This window comes from Thalassophryne amazonica, chromosome 11, assembly GCF_902500255.1.
Source record: "Thalassophryne amazonica chromosome 11, fThaAma1.1, whole genome shotgun sequence".
Classification (NCBI taxonomy): Eukaryota; Metazoa; Chordata; class Actinopteri; order Batrachoidiformes; family Batrachoididae; genus Thalassophryne; species Thalassophryne amazonica.
The window spans coordinates 54,387,912-54,415,635 of NC_047113.1; the positions used below are offsets into that span (position 1 = coordinate 54,387,912).

At 40.4% G+C, this 27,724-nt stretch overlaps 1 protein-coding gene and 1 long non-coding RNA gene across 2 annotated transcripts in view; one reads left to right on the plus strand and one right to left on the minus strand.

Moving 5' to 3' along the window:
- The window catches only part of zdhhc9 (zinc finger DHHC-type palmitoyltransferase 9), a 76,731-nt gene that overhangs the window by 44,358 nt on the left and 4,649 nt on the right, over window positions 1-27,724 (plus strand). Inside the window, exons 2-7 of the mRNA XM_034181749.1 lie at window positions 445-605; window positions 12,455-12,613; window positions 16,618-16,755; window positions 18,523-18,571; window positions 18,963-19,065; window positions 27,187-27,290. Coding sequence (XP_034037640.1) covers window positions 445-605; window positions 12,455-12,613; window positions 16,618-16,755; window positions 18,523-18,571; window positions 18,963-19,065; window positions 27,187-27,290 — 714 coding nt within the window. The remainder of the gene's footprint in view (window positions 1-444; window positions 606-12,454; window positions 12,614-16,617; window positions 16,756-18,522; window positions 18,572-18,962; window positions 19,066-27,186; window positions 27,291-27,724) is intronic.
- LOC117520401 lies at window positions 2,485-20,849 on the minus strand. The gene is made up of 3 exons (XR_004563633.1): window positions 20,839-20,849; window positions 13,166-13,170; window positions 2,485-2,569 (listed from the first exon to the last, which is right to left on the minus strand). It is a non-coding gene; the product is annotated as an uncharacterized LOC117520401 (long non-coding RNA).

The following is a 27,724-nucleotide window of genomic DNA, read 5'->3' on the forward strand; positions in this document are numbered from 1 at the left end:
CGCACGGATAATGGACTTTTTGCAGACTCGGAAGCACCACGCAAATGCCTCTAAGCCGTCACAGTAACTCGAACACAAACTGCGCCATGCTGTTGTTGCTAAATTTTGAACATCTCGAAATTAGTGCAACACTCAGAGAGGAGCCTCGTTAACTGAAGATAATGCCTCTAAGAGCCACTCTGAGCCACTATAATGCCACGATAGCTCACAAAACAAAAAAAACAGGGTGCGTGGCTCCTTCACGCCTTCTTCACTCAGTGGGGCCGAGGCTTTAGACCTTACATTTGTGAAGCACTTTGGGGCGATGTATGTTGTGATTTGGCGCTATATAAATAAATGGAATTGTATTTGTGTGGTTGAAATGATCTTGGATTTTGTGTTCAAGATAAACATCACCTACTTCTTTGACCAGTGTTGCTCACAGTGGTCTTTGTTTTTGTGCAGGTGCCCCTACCTGGCTGTTCATCTGTCTCCTACTGTCCCAGTTTTTGCTGCTCTGCTCTTCATCTTTGTCATGGCAATGCTGCTGAGGACCAGTTTCAGTGACCCCGGGGTGCTGCCACGGGCCCTTCCAGAGGAAGCCACATTCATTGAAATGGAAATAGGTGAGTGACATGGACCATTTCGACAATCTGGGACCTATTTTTGATATTCAGTGGATTTATCTATTCTCTTGTGTTCATTATTTACAGCAAATTCCTCCTTGAACTTTGCAAAACCACTAACGCTCAGAAAGTGCAACACCTGATCCTTACGTGTTTTACACCAAGTCATGCAAATTCATTCTTTGTGAATCATTGATACCATAATATATAGTTCAGCGTGGCTTTGATATTTGATCAGTTATGTCCAAATTAAACCACTTTATCAATGATTAACACACAACCCTTCCACCATGTTTAATCCATATTGGCTCTAAACTGTTTGAATTAAAACAGTTATAACCTTGGGTTTGAACTTTCAATGTCACCCAAGGTCAAAGGTCATGCAACAAATAGAACAGTGATAGTTGACATGTTTCTGTGTAACAGTAACCAGAGGTTCCGATAGGTCTAAGTATTTGAACAGTGACACGTTTGCAATATTACACGTTACCCACCATAATTGAGATGTGTTTGTGGTCCAGACTTTCAGTTTTACTTCAAGGTGTTTTGTTAGTGCTCGTTTTCAGAGCAGAAGTTACCCGGTTCACGATCACCTCTACACATTCAAAGTGGAGTTGTGGCAGGAGGGCATACAGCGTAAAACATGCCAAATCAACATGCAGATCCATATCTGATCTGCTATAGTGACCCAGAGTGAAAAAGGGAGAAATTGAAAGGACTTATTCTTAGGAATTTACAGCCATTTTTGCCACAGTACAACCAGTGGGCTCGACATGAGCATTTACTGGGAGTCAGTAGTTATTCAGACAGTCATGCAATATTTCACTCGTGAGTGAAATTACTTCAGTTGCACTGGCCTGGTTGCTGCAAAACTTGGTATTTTCATTGCATTACACGTAGTGATCAAAGGAAGACTATTGATTTTGGGGTAAAAAGGTCAAGGTCAGTGGAGCTTACTTTGGACAAATCTTGTGGGCGCAGGAGCTTCTTCTCTAATTGCCTGATTGTCACGTGGTATGTGTGTTAAGTGTCTGTCACACTACGACAGATTGAGGAAATGTATGCGAGAATTATACAAAATTTTGATATCCATTCATGTCCATTTTTGTTCTGAACAAGTCCTTTTTTCATTCGTTAAATGTGCTCCTTGTCAGCTGAAAGTTGGTGGAAAGCTTTTTGTGTGTGCTCAAAACTTTAAGCTGACATCAGATGGAGAGCTTTCCCTGTGGTTATATGTTTGTTTACAGTTTTGTGCTGTACTTGTTTATTACTTCTGCAACACTCGTATGCTCATATCCTGTGGCTCTCCAATGCTTGTGATTGGCCAAAGCTCCAGCGCGGGGTGTAAAATCGGCACGAGGGGAGAAAGGACAGTTCCCAACGTAGCAACATACAGCATGGCTGTTTATTTAGTCAAAGTCAGACAGAGGAAAAAGACAGCATGGCTGTGTGCGCGTTTATCTGGATGTCCGAGTGCACTGGGTGGATTTTCTTGGCGAGAAGATGTTGCAAAGAAAGAAGGTTGTTACCTGTCCTCGCTGTTGCAACTGCACTGAACGAATACATGAGACACTGTCAGCACTCAAATGTAGTGAAGAAATAGTAAATGGGCTGCATTTATATAGCACTTTTCCATCTGCATCAGAAGCTCAAAGCACGTTACAATTATGCCTGACATTCACCCATTCATACTGACACACTCACACACCGATGTCAGGGTGCTCCCATGCAAGGCGCTCACTACATAGCAGGAGCAACTAGGGGATTAAGGACCTTGCCCAAGGGTCCTTCACAATTTTCTGGTCTGGCAAGGTTTGAATAGAGGATCCTCTGGTCTGAAGCCCAACGCTTAACCACTAGGCCATCACCTCCCCTAAAAGTATGACATCATGATCCCTGAGTTAGCCAGATTCTAGCCACATTTGCGCTAAGACCTCGGTGAATCCCACTCAAATCCGGCTCCCCTCAGCGTGCATATATGTCTCGAACCTGTGAAAATTGTTCTGCTGAATATGGCTCTTTGTGTTGCCGGTGGAACTATGACATCATCTGTCCACCAGAGCCATAAATCCACCAGAGACCGACTGATTAAGAAATGTATGCCACCGGACAAATTACTTCAATCTGTTGCTAATCAGTTTCCTCAGTTCATCATAGTGTTGACTACACCTTTAACATATGGTGACCATAAGTGGCCTATTGATTTCGGGGTAAAAATCTCAAAGGTTAAAATCGCAGAACAGTTCTTTATAAATGTCTTCTGCAAGATGAGACATACAGTATATTGATTTTTGGACAGTGAGTCCTCATTCAGTATAGAGTATACTATGTGTTAATAGGAACAATACTTACAAACCTTTAACATATTGCTCATAACGGTGTAATGCCGCGTTCACACCGGGCGCTATCAGACGCTACACATTCGCGGGGGTCGCATGGCGACAGACGTGCCACCATCACCCGGTGTGTCGCTCTGCTTTTGCTGCGAAAATTCGCCCCGGTGTGTCATCAAATAGGAGGAGCTTCCATTCCACTCGCCGGCTCCGGTTGTCAGTCAAGTTAACATGACGGACCTTGATCACATGGAGCGAGTTGTTGTGGAAAGCTGACAAACGTCATGAGACATTCCCAATTCAGGGAGTATCATTATTTGCTGCAGGAGCTGCGTCTGGATGACGGCCGCTTTCAGCGGTCCTTCCGCCTCTGCAGGACCCAGTTTGAGGACCTCCTGTCCCGTTCACGCGTGCGCATGTAAACAATTAAAAAAAACAAAACAAAACAAAAAAACTCTGCTGCTTGCTGTGGGGCTGCAGCTCACTCTTCCCCCAAAAACTCTGTCATAATTGTGTTTAGAAACCAGTCACCATTTGTTTTATTATACATCTGTGTTGTTAATTAATAAAATATTCTCCATGGATGATTCGCTTGCGCGCGCACGTAAAAGAAAAAAAGAAACTCCACTCCCGCTGCTGCAGGGCTGCTGCTCGCTCCAAAAACTCTGTCATAATTGTGAAATAAAGGACAAAAGAGACATATTTCCGGCTCACAGGCTGCTACCAGATACAGAACATGTTCACATCTTCAGTCAAACTCCAGACATCTACACGTCACTACATATTTAGTCCCTGATTGGTCATCGCGGAGGGTCGAGATGAAAAAGTTCAGATTATTCAACTTGGGGAGGAGGGCAACACGACGTGATGCGACGCAATATTGCGCCACAAACGCGCCAGTCGCTCAAAATCGCTTCACTCGCATCGCTTCATTCGCGTCCATCGCGTCGCGCTGCATGACTTGGCACCAAAACGCATCCTTCCATAGGGATTACATGGCAACCTGTCGCTGCTGTCGCTGCCATCGCGCCCGGTGTGAACGCAGCATAACAGAGTAAAGCCACTTCTCTGCAGTTTGTATTTGTTGAAGCTCAGATCTGCAGAAATGTGTCGTAATGTGAAGTTGTATTCGTCTTTGGCCCGTTTACAGTGAGCAGTCCTGCGCTTCACCTTGACATGCTTTGCTTCTCTGAGCAATCAGACCTGATAATGCCACAAGGCAACAGCCTCTTATCTTCAACCACTAAAACAATATGTCAGCAGGACAAACAGTTCTTACAGTTCAGCTGCTGCTTCATCACCAACCAGGCAGTCTTTATTTTGGGTGTAAAAATAAGACTAAAAAATTAGTGCTGTAAAGTCGCTCAGCTGGAGGTATTTAGGAGGAATGAATACTTTAGTATAAAGAAGATTATAAGCAGCCTTGACTCTGTTGCTTTATTTATTCATAATTTTCCTTAAGGTTTTGGGTTAGGAGTCTAACACATTTTTATTATTATTATAATAAGCAGTCATGTTTTTTATTATCTACAATAAAATGCATCTAGAACATTGGTAAGGACAATAGAATATTGAAAGTCCCAACAGTAATATCTTTGTATTTGTTGTCCATTGTTTGATCATTCCCTCATTTCTATAAAAATAATATTAGTCTTTTTGTGTGTGTGTGTGTGTGTGTGTGTGTATTTTAATAACCACGCTGTGTACTCATCCCCTCCCTTTGTGGCTGTTAGTGTTCAGTCTTTGTCTCTGCTGAAGATTCGATGTCCTTCAGTTATCACTCGTGCTGTCTCGCTCCAGACGTCAGGCACATGAGGAGGCTGAGTTCTTTTGGCAAAGGAGGGCAGTAAATGCGAGCCCGAGGCACTTTGCTCTCTGGGAATAGTTAGTTGGCATTTTCTCTGGTCGTGAATGTGACTCATGTTGCTGTCTGGATGACGGCAGCTCAGTGTCTATCTACAGCAATAATGAGCACAGTGGCGAAGCAACTGCTCCTCCGTGTATTCGTCTATTTGGTAAAGCGGGAGTGAAGTGAACAGCAAGCAATCTACAAAACATAAGTCATATACAGTAGTGTTCAGAATAATAGTAGTGCTATGTGACTAAAAAGATTAATCCAGGTTTTGAGTATATTTCTTATTGTTACATGGGAAACAAGGTACCAGTAGATTCAGTAGATTCTCACAAATCCAACAAGACCAAGCATTCATGATATGCACACTCTTAAGGCTATGAAATTGGGCTATTAGTAAAAAAAAAAAGTAGAAAAGGGGGTGTTCACAATAATAGTATTGTGGCATTCAGTCAGTGACTTTGTCAATTTTGTGGAGCAAACAGGTGTGAATCAGGTGTCCCCTATTTAAGGATGAAGCCAGCACCTGTTGAACATGCTTTTCTCTTTGAAAGCCTGAGGAAAATGGGACGTTCAGTACATTGTTCAGAAGAACAGCTTAGGTTGATTAAAAAGTTGATTGGAGAGGGGACAAAAAATGAACAGAAAACGGAAAACAACCATCAAAATGGATAGAAGAATAACCAGAATGGCAAAGGCTCACCCATTGATCAGCTCCAGGATGATCAAAGACAGTCTGGAGTTACCTGTAAGTGCTGTGAAAGTTAGAAGACACCTGTGTGAAGCTAATTTATTTGCAAGAATCCCCCGCAAAGTTCTTCTGTTAAATAAAAGCCATGTGCAGAAGAGGTTACAATTTGCCAAAGAACACATCAACTGGCCTAAAGAGAAATGGAGGAATATTTTGTGGACTGATGAGAGTAAAATTGTTCGTTTGTTCAGTTTGGATATGTCAAAATACTTGAAGAGGTCATGTTGCCTTATGCTGAAGAGGACATGCCCTTGAAATGGGTGTTTCAACAATGACCCCAAGCACACTAGTGATGAGCAAAATCTTGGTTCCAAACCAACAAAATTAATATTTTGGAGTGGCCTGCCCAATCCCCGGACCTAAATCCAATTGAGAACTTGTGGGGTGACATCAAAAAAGCTATAGTAGAGAAGCTTCAATCTTAGACTGGACTGGGTTGTTTGACGCGAGGACGTTTCACTTCAAATCACAGAAGTTTCCTCAGCTGAAATTCTTGCTCTGGTAGTAGTTAGGGCATGAGGCCCTGGCACTAGTACGTAAGATGGTACAAGAGTCAAGACAGAAATCAGACTACCAGAGCAAGAATTTTAGCTGAGGAAGCTTCTGTGATTTGAAGCGAAACGTCTTCGTGTCAAGCAACCCAGTCCAGTCGAAGATTCAAGCTTCTTTACTATGGAAACCACCTGGACAACTGAGAGCATACACAGAAACATTGTGACCAACTGTGGGCATGAGGCCCTGGCACTGGTACGTAAGCTGGAAAAGACTGCTAAAAAGATAGCTAACTGAAGCTTGCAGTGTGCCCTTAATATCCGAGGGGGCGAGGTTGATGACGTGAGGGGGCGTCGCCCCCAAACGCCCCCTCGTGGCGCCGGGTGTGGATTTGAAGTGAAACGTCCTCGCGTCAAGCAACCCAGTCCAGTCGAAGATTCAAGCTTCTCTACTATGGAAACCACCTGGACAACTGAGAGCCTACACAGAATCAAAAAAGCAGTTTCTGAAGCAAAACCAAGAAATGTGAATGAATTGTGGAATGTTGTTAAAGAATCTTGGAGTGGAATAACAGCTGAAAGGTGCCACAAGTTGGTTGACTCCATGCCTCGCAGATGTGAAGAAATCATGAAAAACTGTGGTTATACAACTAAATACTAGTGTAGTGATTCACAGGATTGCTAAAAAAGCAGTTTGAACATAATAGTTTTGAGTTTGTAGTGTCAACAGCAGATGCTACTATTGTTGTGAACACCCCCTTTTTTTTACTTTTTTTTTTACTAATAGCCCAATTTCATAGCCTTAAGAGTGTGCATATCATGAATGCTTGATCTTGTTGGATTTGTGAGAATCTACTGAATCTACTGGTACCTTGTTTCCCATGTAACAATAAGAAATATACTCAAAACCTGGATTAATTTTTTTAGTCACATAGCACTACTATTTTTCTGAACACTACTGTATTCCATCAAGGACATTTTTTTTTTTAATTTGCATGAATTCAGAGTTCTTCATGAACAGAACCCCAGTCATATTAAAATATTGACAGTTAACATTCTGAGTGTTGTATTTATTTAATTTTTAAATTAGTTTTCGAAGTTAAAGGAGCACTTTCATATTTTTCAACCTGGTCTTTATTTTCAGATGGTTTGGAGTTCATCTTTTCACTCGGGTTGAAAATGGTTTTAATTGCTGAGTATTGATTTAGAAAGCAATAACTGTCTTGGGCTAAACACCTACACAATGTAATTGTACGGGGCAAACTAAAACACTCAGTAAACCACCTCTTGTGACCACTGAACAGGCAAAAATGTAATTACAAGTGCCTGGTAGCATGGAGAGGTTCCATACAGAGGTAAATGTTAAGAAAGTTCTTAAAATTACTGATTATACAGTTAGCATCACACCGTAGCCACCTTCTGTTTTGAAAATGCCACTCTGCATTAAATCATTATGTCAATCAGGGGATTGTTCTTTTGCTTACAACATTGAATCCCTCATCAACTATACATTGGGCCTCATGTATCAATGTTGCGCACTTGTGGCGTAAATTTACGGAGTAAACTTGAAATACACCAAAGTCGCCGAGACATGTATCAAGCAGTGCGCACCTGCCCATTTCTGGTGTATGCCTGACGTGATCTTGATAAATGCGGCGGGTGGAAACGATCGTAATTATAATAAACATGCCCATAAATATTCAGACTCCGCTTCAGACACACCCTCATTTTACGACATGGAAGCTGGGAAGACGGCAATGAAAAAGAACTCCACCAATCACGACGCATGCCAGTAGAGCGTCAAAAGCGGCCGTCGTATCAATTGTTTTGTAGTATATAATCAATAAAGTGTTACAGTGGTCCCTCATTAATCGCTGGAGTTACGTTCTAAAAAATAGCCCGTAATACGCGAAACAGCGACGTAGTCAGCGTTATTTTTTACAATTATTATAGACATTTCAAAGCTGTAAAACCACTTTATACACTTTCTCAATCAGGCATGAACATTTTCTCACTTTTCTCTCGTGTGTAAACACTCTCAAAGTTCAAACCTTAATAGGAAAATAATACCAAACTGTTTCAGGCCCAAACATTTGTTTGAGAAATAAAAATAGAACGTTTTCCTATAAATAATTATGATGGCATTTAGAACTAACAAATTAATTTTAACGATCAACGAACGAGGTCGGACACATAAGAAATTATTAATAGTGACTGACCAGTATTTCACAGATCGGGCCTCTGCGTCCTGACACTGCGCCTTTTCCCACTCACACCTGGCTGCAGGTGTCTGTTTCCGAGTGACAAACACAGTTATGAGTAGTTGTTGGCGCTCTTTTCTCTTCTGGGCAACAAGATTCTTATAAACAGATACACAGAACACTGTAAAAAAAAAAAAAAAAGGCATGCAAAATTGGACTAAATACTCTGCGAGACTCCGAGGCCACGACAGGTGAACGGCGTTATAGCGAGGGACCACTGTATTCTCTTTTCACATGTCAATAATTCTTGACATGTGGATATTTGCTTGCTCAATTAATAAGACACGCCTAATCTCTCAGATTTCTTTATTTTTTAAATGTATTTCTGTATTTATTTTATTGTGACAACCGAATGGAGACGACAAAACCTGGCTGCAGTACGGGCGAATTAAGGGAATGACGAAACTACAGTTGTTATTATCAATTTCATAGTCTAAAACGATCACACCGCATGAAGTTAAGCTCAGCGCTGCTCTGGCTCCGGGCTCGAAGTCTGGAGAAAAAGGCGAGCAGCGCTTTCTTTGCAGTCAGCGCTGTGGCCACGGCTCGTGCTCCATAACAATCCCGCAAAGGCGGGATTTGTATTGATTATTATGTAGTATAATCAGGAAAGTGTTATTTATGTAACATATGCATTGATTTGTATGATGGCACTGTTTATCATGTTGATCATCTTCATTTTTATGTGGATTCCAGCGCTGGTTCATTTTGGTGTATAATTTACGCCACCTCTCGACCTGGTGTATATTTTCAGCGCAGCGTACGCCAACGACCACATTGATAAATGCCAAGTAGTGCAGCCGTTTTGGCATACACCCCATATACGCTCAAATATCGCCGTACGCAACGTTGATACATGAGGCCCATTGTGTGTATTTCTGGAAAAATTAATTTCTCCAGAGCGAACTGAGTCCAGAACTGATATTTGATGAAGTGACGCTGCGATCCTACAAAAAAACGGCAACAAAGGTACAAGAACAAAAATGTAGCTCTCTCATCGGCCAGATGATGTCACCTCAGGGAGGATTTTAAATTTTAAAGAAAGTTACTGTAATATGACTGTTAGTGGTTATGTCAGCTTTTGTTTAGTGCAGGAGGCACATTTTTTTTTTTGTGGAAAAAATGTGTCAGATGCTTGGTGTGTTTGAGGAAGGAACACCTGTGAATTTGCACAGCTTTGCCAAATTAAGTGTTTACTTGTTATGTAATGTTTGATAATTAATTCTAAACCTTTCTGTGGTTAGATTACACATATTTAGCAACATCACAAAAGTCAATCCAAGACGTTGGCTTGCTGTGTTCTGAAATAGCCATTGAAAGTTGTACATAGAAAAATACATAAACTGAAATAAAGACATCTGTCTCCTTATCTGATCGGGAGGTCTTTGCTTGAGCTGCTGAGATGGATGGATGGATGGACAGACATCTGTCAAAATATTTTATTGTGTTGTTGTCATTTTTAAAGCCCAGAAAATCTAAACATGATGCCGATATATTTTACTTTTGATTATGGTATTTTGGTGGAAATTACTCAGAAACAGCCATAGGTTATAAGAAGGTTAAAACATAATCGGTAACCCTGAAACAATGTATTTTAGTGTCTTTGTAAGGGTGAAAAAAGCCTGTCATTTATAAACTCTTCTTGGACAGATAACCCATCTTCAACCTCATGTCTTCAGTTTCTGATTTTAGATTTCATTCAGTAAATCGAGGCGAATACCCCAAAAATAGCAACACATTCAACCCTCAATTCCCAAACTGGGTCATATGAAGTATGAACTGCAACATGTATGTGCATTTTAACAACAACCAGCCCCCCACACATACAGTAGTGTTCAGAATAATAGTAGTGCTATGTGACTAAAAAGATTAAGGACTTTCAAGACATTGTTCAGAAGAACAGTGTAGTTTGATTAAAAAGTTGATTGGAGAGGGGAAAACTTATACGCAGGTGCAAAAAATTATAGGCTGTTCATCTACAATGATCTCCAATGCTTTAAAATGGACAAAAAAAAAAAAAAAAAACAGAGACGTGTGGAAGAAAATGGAAAACGACCATCAAAATGGATAGAAGAATAACCAGAATGGCAAAGGCTCACCCATTGATCAGCTCCAGGATGATCAGACAGTTTGGAGTTACCTGTAAGTGCTGTGACAGTTGCAAGACCCCTGTGTGAAGCTAATTTATTTGCAAGAATCCCCCGCAAAGTCCCTCTGTTAAATAAAAGATGTGTAGAAGAGGTTACAGTTTGCCAAAGAACACATCAACTGGCCTAAACAGAAATGGAGGAATATTTTTTGGAGTGATGAGAATAAAATTGTTGTTTTTGGGTCCAAGGGCCGCAGACAGTTTGTGAGACGACCCCCAAACTCTGAATTCAAGCCACAGTTCATAGTGAAGACAGTGAAGCATGGTGGTGCAAGCATTATGATATGGGCATGTTTCTCCTACTATGGTGTTGGGCCTATATATTGCATACCAGGTATCATGGATCAGTTTGGATATGTCAAAATACTTGAAGAGGTCATGTTGCCTTATGCTGAAGAGGACATGCCCTTGAAATGGGTGTTTCAACAAGACAATGACCCCAAGCACACTAGTAAACAAGCAAAATCTTGGTTCCAAACCAACAAAATGAATGCCTTGCAGATGAGAAGAAATCATGAAAAACTTTGGTTATACAACTAAATACTAGTTGTGATTCACAGGATTGATTTTAAAAAAGCAGTTTGAACATAATAGTTTTGAGTTTCTAGCCTCAACAGCAGATGCTACTATTATTGTGAACACCCCCTTTTCTACTTTTTTTTTTTTTTTACTAATAGCCCAATTTCATAGCCTTAAGAGTGTGCATATCATGGTCTTGTTGGATTTGTGAGAATCTACTGAATCTACTGGTACCTTGTTTCCCCATGTAACAATAAGAAATATACTGAAAACCTGGATTAATCTTTTTAGTCACATAGCACTACTGTTATTCTGAACACAACTGTATTTCTAATAATCTTATATAGGCCCTGAGGCCCCTTGGTGCTGGTGCTAATCCCCGGATTCTGTAGCGAGAACACGAGAGTCTACGACTACCCCTGGAAGGGACATATTGTAGAATTTATGGCATCTCTGTTTATTGACAATAGCACTCTTTTCTTCTGAAGACAAAGAAACGCTGTCCTGCTGTTTAAGCATATTTTGTTGTTAGTTTTGCTCTCTATAAGTGCGAGCATGTTAATGAAAAACAGCTCGTAATAGCATCTAGATGTGTGAATTATAGATCTTATTCTGAGACTGAGGCGGGTGTGTTGATGAAGCTGCTTCCGATGCTAGTGTTGTCCCGAGAGGGACGTCTAATACGAGGTGAGGCATCCTCTTGGAACCTATAACTCCAAAAGCAGATTGGGCTTTACTACCCCAGCGGGGGTGGAACATAATCCCCTAGTGTGATGACTCATTAATTTGGTGTCTACTGCTAAATTCTCAAAGCTACTACTTCAGCATCAGTGTAGAATCATAATTTCCAGTAGTTGTTGCTGAATGATGATGATGATGATGATAATCACAATTTTCAAATCTGTCCAAGCCTTATTGATGTATTTATAACAAAAACTGCACATTGGCTTAATTGCATTATGGATACAAGAAAAACTGTTTGGCATGAAATTCACACACCTTTTTCAGCTCAGATAATTACGTTTTGTTTTTTTTTTATGATTACTTTTCACACTCCTGCTATATCCTTCTTAATATCTGCCCATTGCAGCATTGTAATGTAGAATTTATTCCTAATACATTTTTATCCAGGAATATTCCCAAAGGGTTTTGAACCAACAATCTTCTGATTCTTAATCCATATTTCTAATCTCTGAGATATTGCATGCAACATAATAACAAATCATGCAAATTGTTATTATACAAAAAGCATGGCAATGATGCCGTTAGATTACTGTTGTGCAATCAAATCCAAAATCCCTGCAAGAAATTCAATCTTTGTGCAGCTGATAACATTTCAGTTTTGGAGTTATGTTTCACAGTTGTGTTAATTTGGGATATCTGATGTCAGACTGTGTTTGCGTTTTAAGGTGTATCGTATATCTTCAGTGTCCTTTTAGAGTTGTCTACCGTATCACAGCTATTGATGCAGGTGGTGTTTGTTGTTTACACAGAGGCTTCCAATGGGAACGTCCCCGCAGGGCAGCGACCCCCGCCTCGAATCCGCAATGTTCAGATCAACAACCAGATCGTCAAGCTCAAGTACTGCTACACCTGTAAGATCTTCCGACCACCTCGTGCGTCTCACTGTAGCATCTGTGACAACTGTGTTGGTAAGAAATAAGTTGTAATCACTTCTCATATTCTCGACATTACCGGGTGAACATGCGTCTTTGCACTTGCTTTCCCGTGTGTGCTTGCATATATATTTGATGGAGCTGATGGACTTTACTTTATCCATCATCATGTTGATGGAGAACGAGGTATTGTCCTTGTTTTGTCAATGAGCTCACTGCAACTCTTCTGGCATATTTGTTGCTGTGGAGTTGCATAGTTACATAATTGTGCACAAACCTGCATTTTTGTTTTCTGTTTTCCAAAAATAGTATGAGATCAAAGAAAACACCCCCTCAAGTCAGAATTATATAGCTTAGCTACTTTTAGCTATATGAGCTACATCATTAACTAGTAAAGTTGTGACAGTGGCTGACATTTGGGAAACTAGCTAGCTAATTAGCTATCTAACTTAGAATAGTTGCTGATTTTTAATATTGTCCTTCATCAGCTACACTCAACAGCTAGTTAGCTAAAAATGTATTGTCACTCTTATAGCTAAGAGTAGCATGGTGGTTTATGTTGTCATTTATATGACTAATGGCAGCTACACTAGCTTGCAAATTGGCAAACGATTTGGCCAACAATAACTAGTGTTAATCATCTAGCCCTACTTTTTAGCTTCTACCTACTGAAAAGAGGGTCTGGATCCAAGCAAGCATGTTTTTCGATTGTGAAGTGTTGAGGTCACAAGCTTGCTCTTAACATGGCCGTCGGGCACTGATTGGCTGACAATACCTACATCAGTATTATGTCAAAGATATTATACAATAGGACCACCAAACGTCCTGTTTTCCCAGGACATTTGGGGCAGCAAGGTGGCTTAGTGGTTAGTACTGTTGCCTCACAGTGAGAAGGTCGTGGGTTCAATTCCCGTGGCTTTTCTGTGTGGAGTTTGCATGTTCTCCCCGTGTTTGCGTGGGTTTACTCCGGGTGCTCTGGTTTCCTTCCACATCCAAAGACATGCGGGTTAGGTGGATTGGAATCTTTAAAAATTGTCCGTAGGTGTGTGTGTGGGTGTGTCTGTGTTTGTTTGTCTACTTGTGGCCCTGCGACAGACTGGCGTCCTGTCTTGGGTGTACCCCGCCTCGCTTTCTATGACTGCTGGGATAGGCTCCAGCCCCCCGCGACCCTTAATTGGACTAAGTGGTAGAAGATGAATGAATGAATGAATGTCCTGTTTTCACATCCTGTCCTGTTTTTAAGAAAGTGATGAAAATGTCCTGATATTCATTGCTTTTAATCTTTGAGTAAACTTTGAGTATCATTTGCGTATGGGAGCTACTAATCGCCATAACTATAGGCAGAATAGAACTCAAACAACTGGTAATTTGGCAGAATGGATGACAATTGGCGGAATGGGTTGTTTTTGCTTATATTACACCCAAAACAAGTATTTATTAGATGACCAGGTCTCACCATTAAAATAATCAAGTTATTTAGCCACTATATAAAGCTTTAGGTCGGCATTAGAAGCCCTAAACTCTTGATAGAACAGTGATGGAATGACAGAACGGGAGCTTGTGTGGTGCCATCTAGTGTTAGTGAAGATAAATTTTCCAGTATGGTGATCTGCTATTCTGGTGATTTGAAAAGAGATACGTTTGTGTTTTGGACATGATGGGGGGACTTTCTGCTTTATATGATAACATTTTATTACATTATCTTGAGATTGGTTATCGATACAGAGAGCTTGGGCGGTAGGGGGGATAGTAAGGTGCTGTTCTGTCAATCATTCTATCAGTTATCATTCCGGTTCTGCCAGCCGTTCTGGTTCTGCCCATTAGTACCCGCTTTTGAGTATCTCATTGCTGGGTCGAGTGTCCTGGATTTCGGTGATCAAAATATGGTCACCCTATTATACAAGTAGTGCAAAGTTTGAAGATAAATTTAGTTTGGGCATTGATAAAGCAAGAATCCACAATAAAGCACCATACAATTTATTTAAAAATTAAAAAACAGGGGGAAAACCCTCTCTGTAATGCCTACAGCTTTAGTTGAAGGTTTTGTTATGCAACATACATGTCATACTTTTGTCATGTCCTGTCACAGCCATAATCATAAGGCATCTGTGTAACCAGTGTGTTATGTTCAAATCTCCTAGAGGAGACTGGGTGCGAGTCCAAATGGCAAGTACACATGCTAGATTGTTGGCTCGGAAAAATAAGTAGACTATAATTGTTGTGGTTTTAATGCTGTCACTCGTCATTGTTAGGAGATGCCTAGTTAGCTCAGGTTTTGTCATTATATGTAGAAATACAACCAAATTAGAACAGTGCAAACAGAAACGGGTGAAAAACACAATCCAATACTTAAAAACGCTAGTACTTCAATGCTTAAACAACGATAGTTGTTGGTAAGTGGTGTCATAGTTAGGTAGATGTTGAAAGTTTGTTGCAACAATAGTAAGTGGAACCCCTTCAAAGGACAACAAAAAATGCAACAAACAAATATGAGTTGCTGTTGTTAGCAACTGTAATGGTTAACACCTATGCAGTTTATGAAAATGATGAAACAAGTTCAGATGTTTAGAGTTAAATTAATCCCTTAGGTATTTTTGAGGACAAACCAAACAAAATATCATCTTTTAAGGAGGTGAGTTGTTTAATCCTACACATCACAAAATGATAGTTACCTGTTCTGACTTCCTACTTTTAGATAGTTAACACAGCATCAGTTCCTCTTTTACTGCAGTTGCAGATTTCTTTTCTTAGCAATAAGCACTGCTGTGAAACTTTGTCAGGGATGCAGCATACTGTAATTTAGTCCATGGGGCAAGTAGAGAAGATTGAATCTTTGACTGGACTGGGTTGCTTGACGCCACGACGTTTCGCTTCAAATCGCAGAAGCTTCCTCAGCTAAAATTCTTGCTCTGCTAGTCTGACTTCTGTCTTGACTCTTGTAGAGAAGAACTTCTTCTCTACAAGAGTCAAGACAGATTGCCTACAGTTTATAGGTAAATCTTTAACAAAAACAATGTTTCAAATAACAAAGTAATGCTGACTGGTGGAAGCAAAAGACTCCACGTTTTCAAGTATTGCCCAGCTTAGAAAGAGGATGCTTTACCACTCGTCCACCTCAGTTCCATCAGACTATATTCTGCTGCTGACAACACTGTTGCCAAGGACGGGGCACATCTGGGCCCAGATACTGTGGATGAACTGCTTTTCCTGCACAGCTATCAAAAATAGACACAGGGTACCACTGCAGTGATTGTACGGCAATCAAGCAGGAACCAACACAGACCACTAACAGCCGGCACTCCCTTCACTTAACGGTTTTGAACAAATGATTATACTGCATCTAGCAGAGCCACAAACACTGTTTCCACGTAGCTCACTGTGTTAATGCCATGTTTTTACCTTATGGTTCTATAAATCAATTTTGAATTTTCACTGCTTAGATTTGACCATCAATGCAGGGGTGGTGGCCAAGTGGTCTGTGCGCTTGGCTTCAGTGCGGAAGGTTCCCGGTTCAAACCCCACCCCTGCCACATTTCTCCATGCAATGTGGAGTTGCAATGTGGAGTTGGTGTCAGGAAGGGCATCCGGTGTAAAACCTGTGCCGATTCAACATGCAGATCCACCTGTGGTGACCCCGAGTGCAAACAAGGGAGCAGCCGAAGGGACTTGCTAGATTTGACCGTCATTGACTAATTGTAGCTAACTAATCGACTCATGATTTTCTCTTGGCGTCCCAACCCTTTAAACTGTGAGCACAGCGGGTGTCTTTGGCAGGGAAAAGTATAAATGTTTTTGTTGGTTCCTCTGACCCTGTTCAGCTTCCAAAAGTGTTGACAGCAGAGATGTAACAACATGAAACCGATTATTATTTTTAGACTCTGTCCAAAGAAAATGATCCACAAAGCTCAGTGAGTCTTTGAGGGAAACAAATGCAATCGAAACTGTGATATTTTTAAAACTTGTTTTATTTCTAAATGAGTATGTTTGCAGAGAGGTTTGGTGTATTTATGGTGCATTTCAATTTTATTTCTCATCCTCAGACCGTTTTGATCATCACTGTCCATGGGTGGGCAACTGTGTAGGCAAGAGGAACTACCGGTACTTCTATCTGTTCACCTTGTCCCTGTCCCTGCTCACCATTTATATCTTCACCTTTGACATTGTCCACGTGGTTATGCGTGAGTATCCCGCATACTCTGCAAACACCTGATCGATTATAAGCGCTGATTTACTGGTAGGAACACAGCAGAGAGAGTGCATCCTTATGATCTAATTTGAACTTGGCGTTTCCTGGAGCGTGATTGACGGGCAAAAGCAGCTGACAGCTTGACATAATTTGTGTTTCATCATCATCTGCCTGCTTCCTTGTTCTAACTGACACCCAACACAGGGCAAAGATGAGGAAACATGAGCGCTTCTTGTCTGTGCTTATAATTAGAATTCTGGCACCTCATCCCTCTTAAGGCTGATATTGAAGAGTTCAACCAAATACAATAGAAACTAAAACAAAAGGAAGCTGTTTTGATTTTTAGGAAATATGTATATACGAGGGCTGTCCATAAAGTAACAGTCCTTTTTATTTTTTTCAAAAACTATATGGATTTCATTCATATGTTTTTACGTCAGACATGCTTGAACCCTCATGCGCATGCGTGAGTTTTTCCACGCCTGTCGGTGACGTCATTCGCCTGTGAGCACTCCTTGTGGGAGGAGTCGTCCAGCCCCTCGTCGGAATTCCTTTGTCTGAGAAGTTGCTGAGAGACTGGCGCTTTGTTTGATCAAAATTTTTTCTAAACCTGTGAGGCACATCGAAGTGGACACGGTTCGAAAAATTAAGCTGGTTTTCTGTGAAAATTTTAACGGCTGATGAGAGATTTTGAGGTGATTCTGTCGCTTTAAGGACTTCCCACGGAGCGAGACGTCGTGCAGCGCTCCCAGGCGCCGTCGTCAGCCTGTTTCAAGCTGAAAACCTCCACATTTCAGGCTCTATTGATCCAGGACGTTGTGAGAGAACAGAGAAGTTTCAGAAGAAGTCGGTTTCAGCATTTTATCCGTATATTCCACTGTTAAAGGAGATTTTTTTTAATGAAAGACGTGCGGGCGGATTGCAGTGTCGGCTCGCAGCCGGTGCGATGCTCCGCCACAGGAAAAACACCTCTGTTGGAAGCCTTAAGGACAAGTTGGAACATGTCCAGCTGTTAAACAATTTCTCATATACTCACTCCACTGAAAGCCATCAAAAGCCGCCTGGATTTTACAAATGGTTATCAACACGGAGGTGTTTTTCCTGTGCTGCTGCACCGCGCCGGCTGCGTCCCGACGCGCGGACCCGTCTGCACATCTTTCATTAAAAAAATCTCCTTTAACAGTGGAATATCCGGATAAAATGCTGAACCGACTTCTTCTGAAACTTCTCTGTTCTCTCACGACGTCCTGGATCAATAGAGCCTGAAATGTGGAGCTTTTCAGCTTGAAACAGGCTGACAACGGCGCCTGGGAGTGCTGCACGACGTCTCGCTCCGTGGGAAGTCCTTAAAGCGACAGTATCACCTCAAAATCTCTCATCAGCCATTAAAATTTTCACCGAAAACCAGCTTAATTTTTCGAACCGTATCCACTTCGATGTGTCTCACAGGTTTAGAAAAAATTTTGATCAAACAAAGCGCCAGTCTCTCAGCAACTTCTCAGACAAAGGAATTCCGACGAGGGGCTGGACGACTCCTCCCACAAGGAGTGCTCACAGGCGAATGACGTCACCGACAGGCGTGGAAAAACTCACGCATGCGCACGAGGGTTCAAGCATGTCTGACGTAAAAACATATGAATGAAATCCATATAGTTTTTGAAAAAAATAAAAAGGACCTATACTTTATGGACAGCCCTCGTATGTGTGCTTTTAATGTTGTTGTTGTTTTTAACCAGTTCCTGTGCCGTTGTGTTTGCAGGTTCTGTGGGTAGTGGCTTTTTGAACACTTTAAAGGAAACACCTGGAACATATCCTTTCAGCTGTTTTTCTGCGTCATTTGCCTGGTTTGCTGAGAAATTATAACTCATCAGAGTTGTTTTTCCAAAAATAACAAAAACCATATAGGGTGCTATTTTAACCTGGTGCAACACTCAACAAAAGTGTTATTGCTAGTTTCATTTTTGTACCCATCTCCCATGCCATGTAACCACCAAAGGTACTTGTGCTTATCGTGTGCACCTACTTATACATTGGTCTTGTAAGGAGGTGTGCTTGGGCACAGCATTGGTGCATTGCTGCCATAAAGCCATCAGAAACCGACTAACATGGTCACACCTGCAGAAAGGATTTAGTTTGAATTTAGCCAACGATGCAAGAGGCCTGGACATATCCATTGCTCTTTCCTTAACTTGGATTCACTGTACTGGAGGTTTTGGTTTGTTTCTTCACCCTGTGGTCAGTGGTGGGTCTGACTGGCTTCCACACCTACCTGATCTCTCTCAACCAGACTACCAATGAGGATGTAAGTGTATCTTTACCTACAAACTCACAAGTTTTTTATATTTTGGTTATTTTATGCAAACGAACCTGGAACTGTGCAGAGAAGTTGTCAAATAGCCATGGGTTGTTTTTCAGTCCTTTTTATAATATTTCAAATCTTAAGTATATTAATTCTAGTTTTCATACTCTTTTGGGTCATAGATGGTATCGTTCTTGCCTGGTGGCTTTGTCAGCTTAGGCCTCCTGGACAAATATTTGAATATGAGTGGAATGTTGGTTAAAACTTGCTGAGGTATATACAGTAGGTTGTGGTTGGGGCATAGCTACAGGAGAATGACAGTTCAAGTCTTTAAGATCCTGGTACTTCCTGTCTTACCGTGTGCTTGTGAGACTTGGATGCTAACCAGTGACCTAAGGCGACAACTAGATGTCTTTTGTGCTTGGTCTCTTCAGAAAATCCTTTGGTGTCACTGGAATCACAGTGCAAAAGTATCAGTTGCATTGAGAGAAAATGCCAGCTATGACTTTTTGGCCATGTGGTGCATTTCTATGAACATGATCCAGCACACAGTACCTCGAAGTGCTGGAGACTCCGTGATCATGGTAGAGGTTTTCTCAAGGAGACTGTGTCCTGCACGTAACATCTTAGCTTAACTTAGCTTAGCGCGATGTGATGCCGAGGTACAAACCACAAACACGGCCAATTTTTCTTTCGGGAGGGGAAACGTGCGTTATTCTCCTGCCCACATGAATGGAATGGATAAAATCCGTGCTTAGATCCATCATGTTTTAAAGACCGTTCTCACACTGGGCTGGGCTTCACTTATGCTGTTTGTCTAAGACACTATAAAAAAAACACCTCTCACTTTCCTCCTCAAAATATTATCTTTGGAAAATCTGTCCACCTAATAAACAACACTAGTCATTTTAGTGCATCCTTGTAAAACACGCATTTTAACCAGTTTGAAATATTCACTGTCAAAGTCCACAAAACACTGATTTCACACTGTAAAAAAAACTCAGTTTTTCCCATTCATTTCAATAGAGGGGGTGTTACCGTACATGATGTCATCAAAGTCCAGTTTTATGAGAAGTTCATGTTTCTGAGCATTTATGAGCAGCAGGTGAAATCAGGCCAATTTCCCCATATTTATGATTTAATTTCTCAGGGTATATGGAACAAAAAATAAAATGCAATACGTCAATATTTTCATCATCTATATTATAATAGCCAAGTTGCCTCTGTGTGTGTGTATGGGTTTGATCACATAGGCACAGTGAAGAGCTGACATTTGCTGTTTGGTATGCTTATGGATTTTGGGTCAAGGGTGAATGTTGCAAAAATGGAAAGTTGACAGGGCTAATATTTTTGGCGAAATTAGGAATTTTGGCTAACCAATAAATAATGGACATTGTACTGCAATGCACCATGGGAGTTAGGGGTTTGGGGGTTTTAAATGTTATTGTGGTTCATGTTACTTTAACGGTGTTGTTAATGTTATTGATTTATTGTATTTTTGTAGTTCAGTTGGTTTAGTCACTTTAGTTAAGTGTCATGTTGTCATTACATGAGTGAAAATAGTATTGCTTTTGATGTGTTTTGCCACCGCCTCTGTTTGCACATGTGTAAAAATTAAAAGTACCTGCTTATAACAGAATGCAGAAAAACAAAAAGCTCTGCATGCATGTGACTGAATACACCTGGAATTTGCTGTTTGGTATGCTTGTGTGTTTTGGATCAAGGATGAACGGTGCCAAAACGAACCATTGATAGGACTAAGATTTTTGGAGAAACTACGGATATGATGTACAATGAGATTAAAAGCCAACACCAAAATCAGTGCAGGCAAGTAAGAAAGAAAAGCAGCACTATCAAATAATAAGTATCAAAAAGTGTATATATACAATGTAAACATTAGAAGGTAAAGTGCACGGTCCTGGATGGTATGTACATTGCAGAATAAGTATGTTATTATATACACTGTTAAAAATTATAAATATTGCACATTATGGGATGGGATGTTGCACATTATTGTCGGTGCATGCGGGAATTCAGAATGATTACCGCTTTGGGAAAGAAACTGTTTTTGAGTCTGTTTGTTCTGGTCGACGCTAGAGGTGTTAGTTAACGTGCTAGTTAACGCTAACGTTGCTAATTCCATTCTGGACTAGCACAACATTCCCGCAGAAGGCAGTAAATCATCTTTATATTAAAAGCGTGAGTACATGCATGCATGATTTTATTTAGTAAGTTCAGTGTAAGTATATAACTGTAAATACGTTAAAAATACATGGATGACACAAGAAAGTGAAAACACTTCTTTCCATTGTGGTCCATTTAAATATCAAATGACAAAATATATGTAATAATAAAATATAATAACACTGAAAATAATGATAATAATAATAGTGTGTATATTATAACAAGAACCTAAACAATTTATAAATACATTAAGACAGTAAATTAACATAAAAAAAAAAAATTAACAGGAAATAAAAGGGTTGAGTTCCTCTTGTAAAAATTGTTGAGGTCTAAGGTCTTTATTATGATCAGGATTGCATGTGGATTAATTTAATGTGTGTAGTAGGGTTAATGAGTGCATTTGTAAGGCTTGTGATATGGCAGTGTTTGCTCATGTGACTGGAAAGATGAAGAGAGTAAACACTGTAATTTCCAAGGGCAGGGAGCCATTTCCTTAATGACAGCTGTCTCTTTTTCTGAACTGAAGGATATGGGGCTGGTGAACTGCAGTAAACAACCCCTGGCAAAAATTATGGAATCACCGGCCTCGGAGGATGTTCATTCAGTTGTTTAATTTTGTAGAAAAAAAGCAGATCACAGACATGACACAAAACTAAAGTCATTTCAAATGGCAACTTTCTGGCTTTAAGAAACACTATAAGAAATCAAGAAAAAAAGATTGTGGCAGTCAGTAACGGTTACTTTTTTAGACCAAGCAGAGGAAAAAAATATGGAATCACTCAATTCTGAGGAAAAAATTATGGAATCACCCTGTAAATTTTCATCCCCAAAACTAACACCTGCATCATATCAGATCTGCTCGTTAGTCTGCATCTAAAAAGGAGTGATCACACCTTGGAGAGCTGTTGCACCAAGTGGACTGACATGAATCATGGCTCCAACACGAGAGATGTCAATTGAAACAAAGGAGAGGATTATCAAACTCTTAAAAGAGAGTAAATCATCACGCAATGTTGCAAAAGATGTTGGTTGTTCACAGTCAGCTGTGTCTAAACTCTGGACCAAATACAAACAACATGGGAAGGTTGTTAAAGGCAAACATACTGGTAGACCAAGGAAGACATCAAAGCGTCAAGACAGAAAACTTAAAGCAGTATGTCTCAAAAAATGAAAAATGTACAACAAAACAAATGAGGAACGAATGGGAGGAAACTGGAGTCAACGTCTGTGACCGAACTGTAAGAAACCGCCTAAAGGAAATGGGATTTACATACAGAAAAGCTAAACGAAAGGCATCATTAACACCTAAACAGAAAAAAACAAGGTTACAATGGGCTAAGGAAAAGCAATTGTGGACTGTGGATGACTGGATGAAAGTCATATTCAGTGATGAATCTCGAATCTGCATTGGGCAAGGTGATGATGCTGGAACTTTTGTTTGGTGCCTTTCCAATGAGATTTATAAAGATGACTGCCTGAAGAGAACATGATATTTTGGACAATTGAAAGGATGTTTGGGGATGATGAAATCATTTTTCAAGATGATAATGCATCTTGCCATAGAGCAAAAACTGCAAAAACATTCCTTGCAAAAAGACACATAGGGTCAATGTCAATGAGCAGATCTGATTTGATGCAGGTGTTAATTTGGGGGATGAAAATTTACAGGGTGATTCCATAATTTTTTCCTCAGAATTGAGTGATTCCATATTTTTTTTTCCTCTGCTTGGTCTAAAAAAGTAACTGTTACTGACTGCCACAATCTTTTTTTCTTGATTTCTTATAGTGTTTCTTAAAGCCAGAAAGTTGCCATTTGAAATGACTTTAGTTTTGTGTCATGTCTGTGATCTGCTTTTTTTCTACAAAATTAAACAACTGAATGAACATCCTCCGAGGCCGGTGATTCCATAATTTTTGCCAGGGGTTGTATAATAAGGTTATAACCCTGTAAACAAAATGAGAGAAAACTGCCATGAACTGAAAACAAAAGGGAACTGAATCTGCAACTGTACTCAAGGCGTCATTAGTCACAGGTTCCATTGTCACATTTGATTGGATTTCCTTCTTTTTTAAATCAGGCTTCTCATGGAGGAAAATTATGTTTTTATCTGCTTTTATCAAAATCTAAAACATGCATATCAGGAACAGCAAGATGAAAAATATCTTAAAAGGAGTTTGACTCTACATGGAGTCTGAGGCATACTGCAGTTTTACTGGGGAATATTTTGACTGCTAAAAGCTGAAGTTTCTCTTCACCAACAGCCCGACACCAACTGATGTTATTAAATAAAGGCCGGCGGGAATTGTGCTAATCATCCGACATATGGCATACAGTCAGAAGAAGAGTAGTGGTGACGCAGGTAGGTGAAACCACAGAGGGATTAATTTACTTTATGTCATATCTGTGTGTACAACAGTAAGAGTGTCTCGACTTTGTTCAAGGCTCTGTGAGCACGGTTTTGCCTGCAGAGGCTTGGACACGAAGCAGAGCGGCAGCAGCAGCGGCGAGTGGTTCTAGATGGCTGAAAGCATGAGTGTGCACTCGTACTTTGTTGTAATGATTAATTTATAATTGCTGTTTTCTTTCCTGCGGGACAGCTGGCCTGATTTTTCTCTCTCTCCTCTCTCTCTCTCTCTCTCTCTCTCTCTCTCTCTCTCTCTCGATTTCTTGTTTTTAAATTACAACACTAATGAAGCTTTGCAATATTATGCACCTACAGTACTTTGTAGCTCCAGGCATTGAAACAATCTGTGCTTTCAGGATCGGCGATTGGCCTAATAATAGATGCATCAATACCTGCAGGGGCTGGGCTGGGAAAGCAGCCAGAAACAGGGCTGTGGCAGAAATGGTGAGAGAAAAGGAGAAGAAAGATGGAAACGATGAGTAGACACAGTCAAGAAAAGTGGCTGTTAGAGACTGCATTTGGCGAACACAAATGCACACAATGCAGGAATGCAATCCATGTGCACCTTATAGGTCGCTTGGTAGCCTATAAAATAATGGATAAGGGCTCCATGGCGTCATTCATTGGTTTTCTGAAGAGCTGGTTTCAAGCTCAAGTTGGTTGGCTCTTGAAGTGGACCACTTTGCAATGTCTGACTCCACCTATCCACCTATCTCCTGCCAACTCCACAAATGGTGAAAGGGTTGGAATATGGGAAAACCCAACATGACCCAAATGGAACTACTGAATTCCAAATGCACCTATATATTTCAAAGTTACCAAGCTAGCTGCAGCTACCAAGCTAGATAACTTTGGATGCTTGATTAACACTTGTGTTTTGCGGACTGGTTGATGGCTCTAATAACATGTCTTGGCTGTGGCTATTAAAAACTATGACTGGCTCAGTGACGTGCAGTGAGGTTGATGGATGGTGAGACACTGATTTCATCACAGTCAGATTTACAAACATATAAACCCCACAGAGCAGCTTATTCACCATTTGTTTGGCAGCAGTTAACTGGTTATGTTTAAAGTCTCATATCAGCATTCTTTACACATACAAACTGTAGCACACAGAAAAGAACATTTCATTAAAAAAACATTATTATGGACTTACCTTTACCTATAAATGAAGTCCATGTGCCGCTCCTTCTGAACAAAAGCATCAGTGACTTATTTGTAGAAATTTACCTTAACTTCCTTCAGTTTTAAAAGTCTATCTCTCTCAGTGGAGATCATCACTGCCAGAGAAGAAAGTCGTTCTTCATCAGTCCTGGTCCGACTCTGTTTTGAGCCTTTTCTGTCTTTGAATGCGAGTGGTCGACCGCTCGTGTCTGAGAAAATTCTTTAGGTCACGATATCCCATCTGAGTCCAGACATTGTCACAAGTTGAAAAAAGAAGGCAGGAAAAGCAGAAAAAGGTAGTTTCTTATTGAACATCCACATAGTCAGCCTTTACGTGTGTACCACTCCGTTGGATAAGAGTGGGTCTTCTGTACCACAGTCTGAAGCAAACCTTTTAGCTGTTAGTCTTCCTTTTATTATTACCTCCTGCTTCGATTGAAATTGCAGTTTAGAAGATTGTTTCAGTTTGGATATGTAATCCTTCATTCTGAAAGTAAAGTCCAGGTGAGAGGAAAGAAATAAATGAACGGCTGCTCTTGTAGCTTGCTGTCACTTATTCTGCAGCTGAGGAGTTGCTGCAAGAAGAATCCCTGGGATCACTGGTGCCCCCTAACATGAGGCAGGAGAACTGCATGCCTCACCTAGTGCCTTTTTGCAGCCATTTTATGATCTCGGCACACAAACACATCTCACACACATATACAGCTGTTGACAAAAAACATGATGTACATGTGTAAATGTGAAAATTCAGTGATTTTGAATAAAAAATAATCTAAAACTGGTGAAGTTAAAAGGAAAACAAGTTTATAGTACAAATCACCGGATAAATATAACCATTTAATTTTTTTTCATTTTACATTTTTTTATTTTTGCATTACATTCACCTGCCTCACCTGACCACACGTCACTGGACTGGCTTATTACCTCAATAACAGTGGCACTATTATCTGTGTAGCTAGTGTTACCCAGCTATTGCTAGCTTCTAATTAATGCCAACAATGCAAAGTTACAAATTAAATAATACCAACATTTCACTCAGGGAAAAAATACTGGACCACAGAGATGTTCTGTTCTCTTAATCATACAGCAAACCATATAATGCCGTTTGTGTTAAAATGGCCATAAAAGAATTACTGGCCTGTTAGCAAGTGGCTGCTAGCACCTTGATGGTTGCTGTCACTCAAATCCACCATGCCTCTAATTATACATAGCTTTATGTTTTAAGATGGCTTAAACTACTCTCATCTTCCCATCATACAGTTGCCATGAACTGGGAAACTAGCTACAAAGCTGTTAGACCCCATTATAAGAAAATATTAGTTTATCATCCCTGCCTGCATACCAAAATTGGCCCCCATCAGTTTTTTATTTATTATTATTATATTTTTTTATTTTGGTGAATTTCATTGACTGCGTTACACCTCGTGCAAGAACCGCCACATCCGCTACGTGGCGAGAAGGCTTTGGCTGAAGACGGCCGAAGTTTACTGAGTCGGGCCCGGAATTTGCGGCTTGTCATTGACAACCACACAGTCAGTTGCTCCATCTCACTTACACACAGTATGCATGTTTATCACACTACTAGTGTGCAGTACACTGACTGTGTTCAACATGGAAATGAGATTTATTTTAAAAAAAAAAGCTGATATTTTCAGTTCCTCACTTGGTATGCAAGTACTGTTTGTGTTGTTTTTCAGGCTTGAAATAACATTGTATGCACCTGTTTCTAAGGGAAAAAAAAATGCCCGCCCGCATCACGTTTTTTATGTCATGGATGATAAACTAGTGTTTTTTTTTTTTTTTTTTTTTTTTTTTATGAGGCCTTATTTATTTTTTTTGTTCTTCTCTCAGGCTCTAAAGATGTTTATTTTTGCTGTAAAATTGAATGCTTTAACAAGGTGTTATGGGGGATTGAGTCGCATTTAGAGTCAGCCTCAAGGGGCCATTTAAAGTAACTGCAGATTTTGACACTTCCACGTCGGCTTCATTTTTCATCACCGGGGGTTGCTGCTTGTATTTAACTAACGTGGAGCTTTGTTGTGTGCTGCTGACTACAGCAATGGAAGAATTTATTTCTAGGGTGCTGGCTAATTAAAGTATTAGAATCTGCAGCTGGCGCGCTCATTCCCATTGCGTTGTAATCATGTAATTCTTAATTCTCCAACAAGTTCCTGTTTGTGGGTCCTATACAAAACATTAAAATAAAGTGTAAGCCCACAAAATTCTTTTCAGTTTGCTGGTCTTTAACTGTGCTGGGATCAGTCCACGTTTCCGTGGGGTTTGAACGCTGGTTGATGGATTACAACAGTTTGTTGGTTGTCTGCAGTTTTCGCCAGTGATGGATTGTTGTGTACATGTCGTTTTTCCTCAGATCAAAGGTTCATGGTCGGGGAAGAACAGAGTCCAGAACCCTTACAGTCACAAGAACATTATCAAAAACTGCTGTGAGGTTCTCTGTGGGCCCACGTATCCAAGGTAACGTCAGATTAACAGCCTTTACACACCAGGAGGAAATTATTTTTGCACTTATTTCATGTGTTAATAACATCTTTTGAACTCTGGCTTTGGATTGGAGACCTTCTCATAAAGCATGGATTTTTCTCTAAACTGTGCCCCCCCTCCCATTGCCACAACCCCAAACATTTCACCTGTGAATACGTAAAACCAAAGAACCTGTAGTCGAACAATAACATCGGACTTTAAACATTCCACAGATGTCTGGTACTACAGTTGCAAACCATAATTAATACATGTTACTTTATATCTCAGACACACGGCTCCTCGTCGTTCCGGGTGAGTCGTCTCTTTGCTTCTTCACAGGTGTCAGACCAGACCTGCAGACTTAGCTGGCTTGAATCCTGATGTATTTGTGCCTGAAAGCAGTCCTGGAAAAGAGACAAAAGAAATGC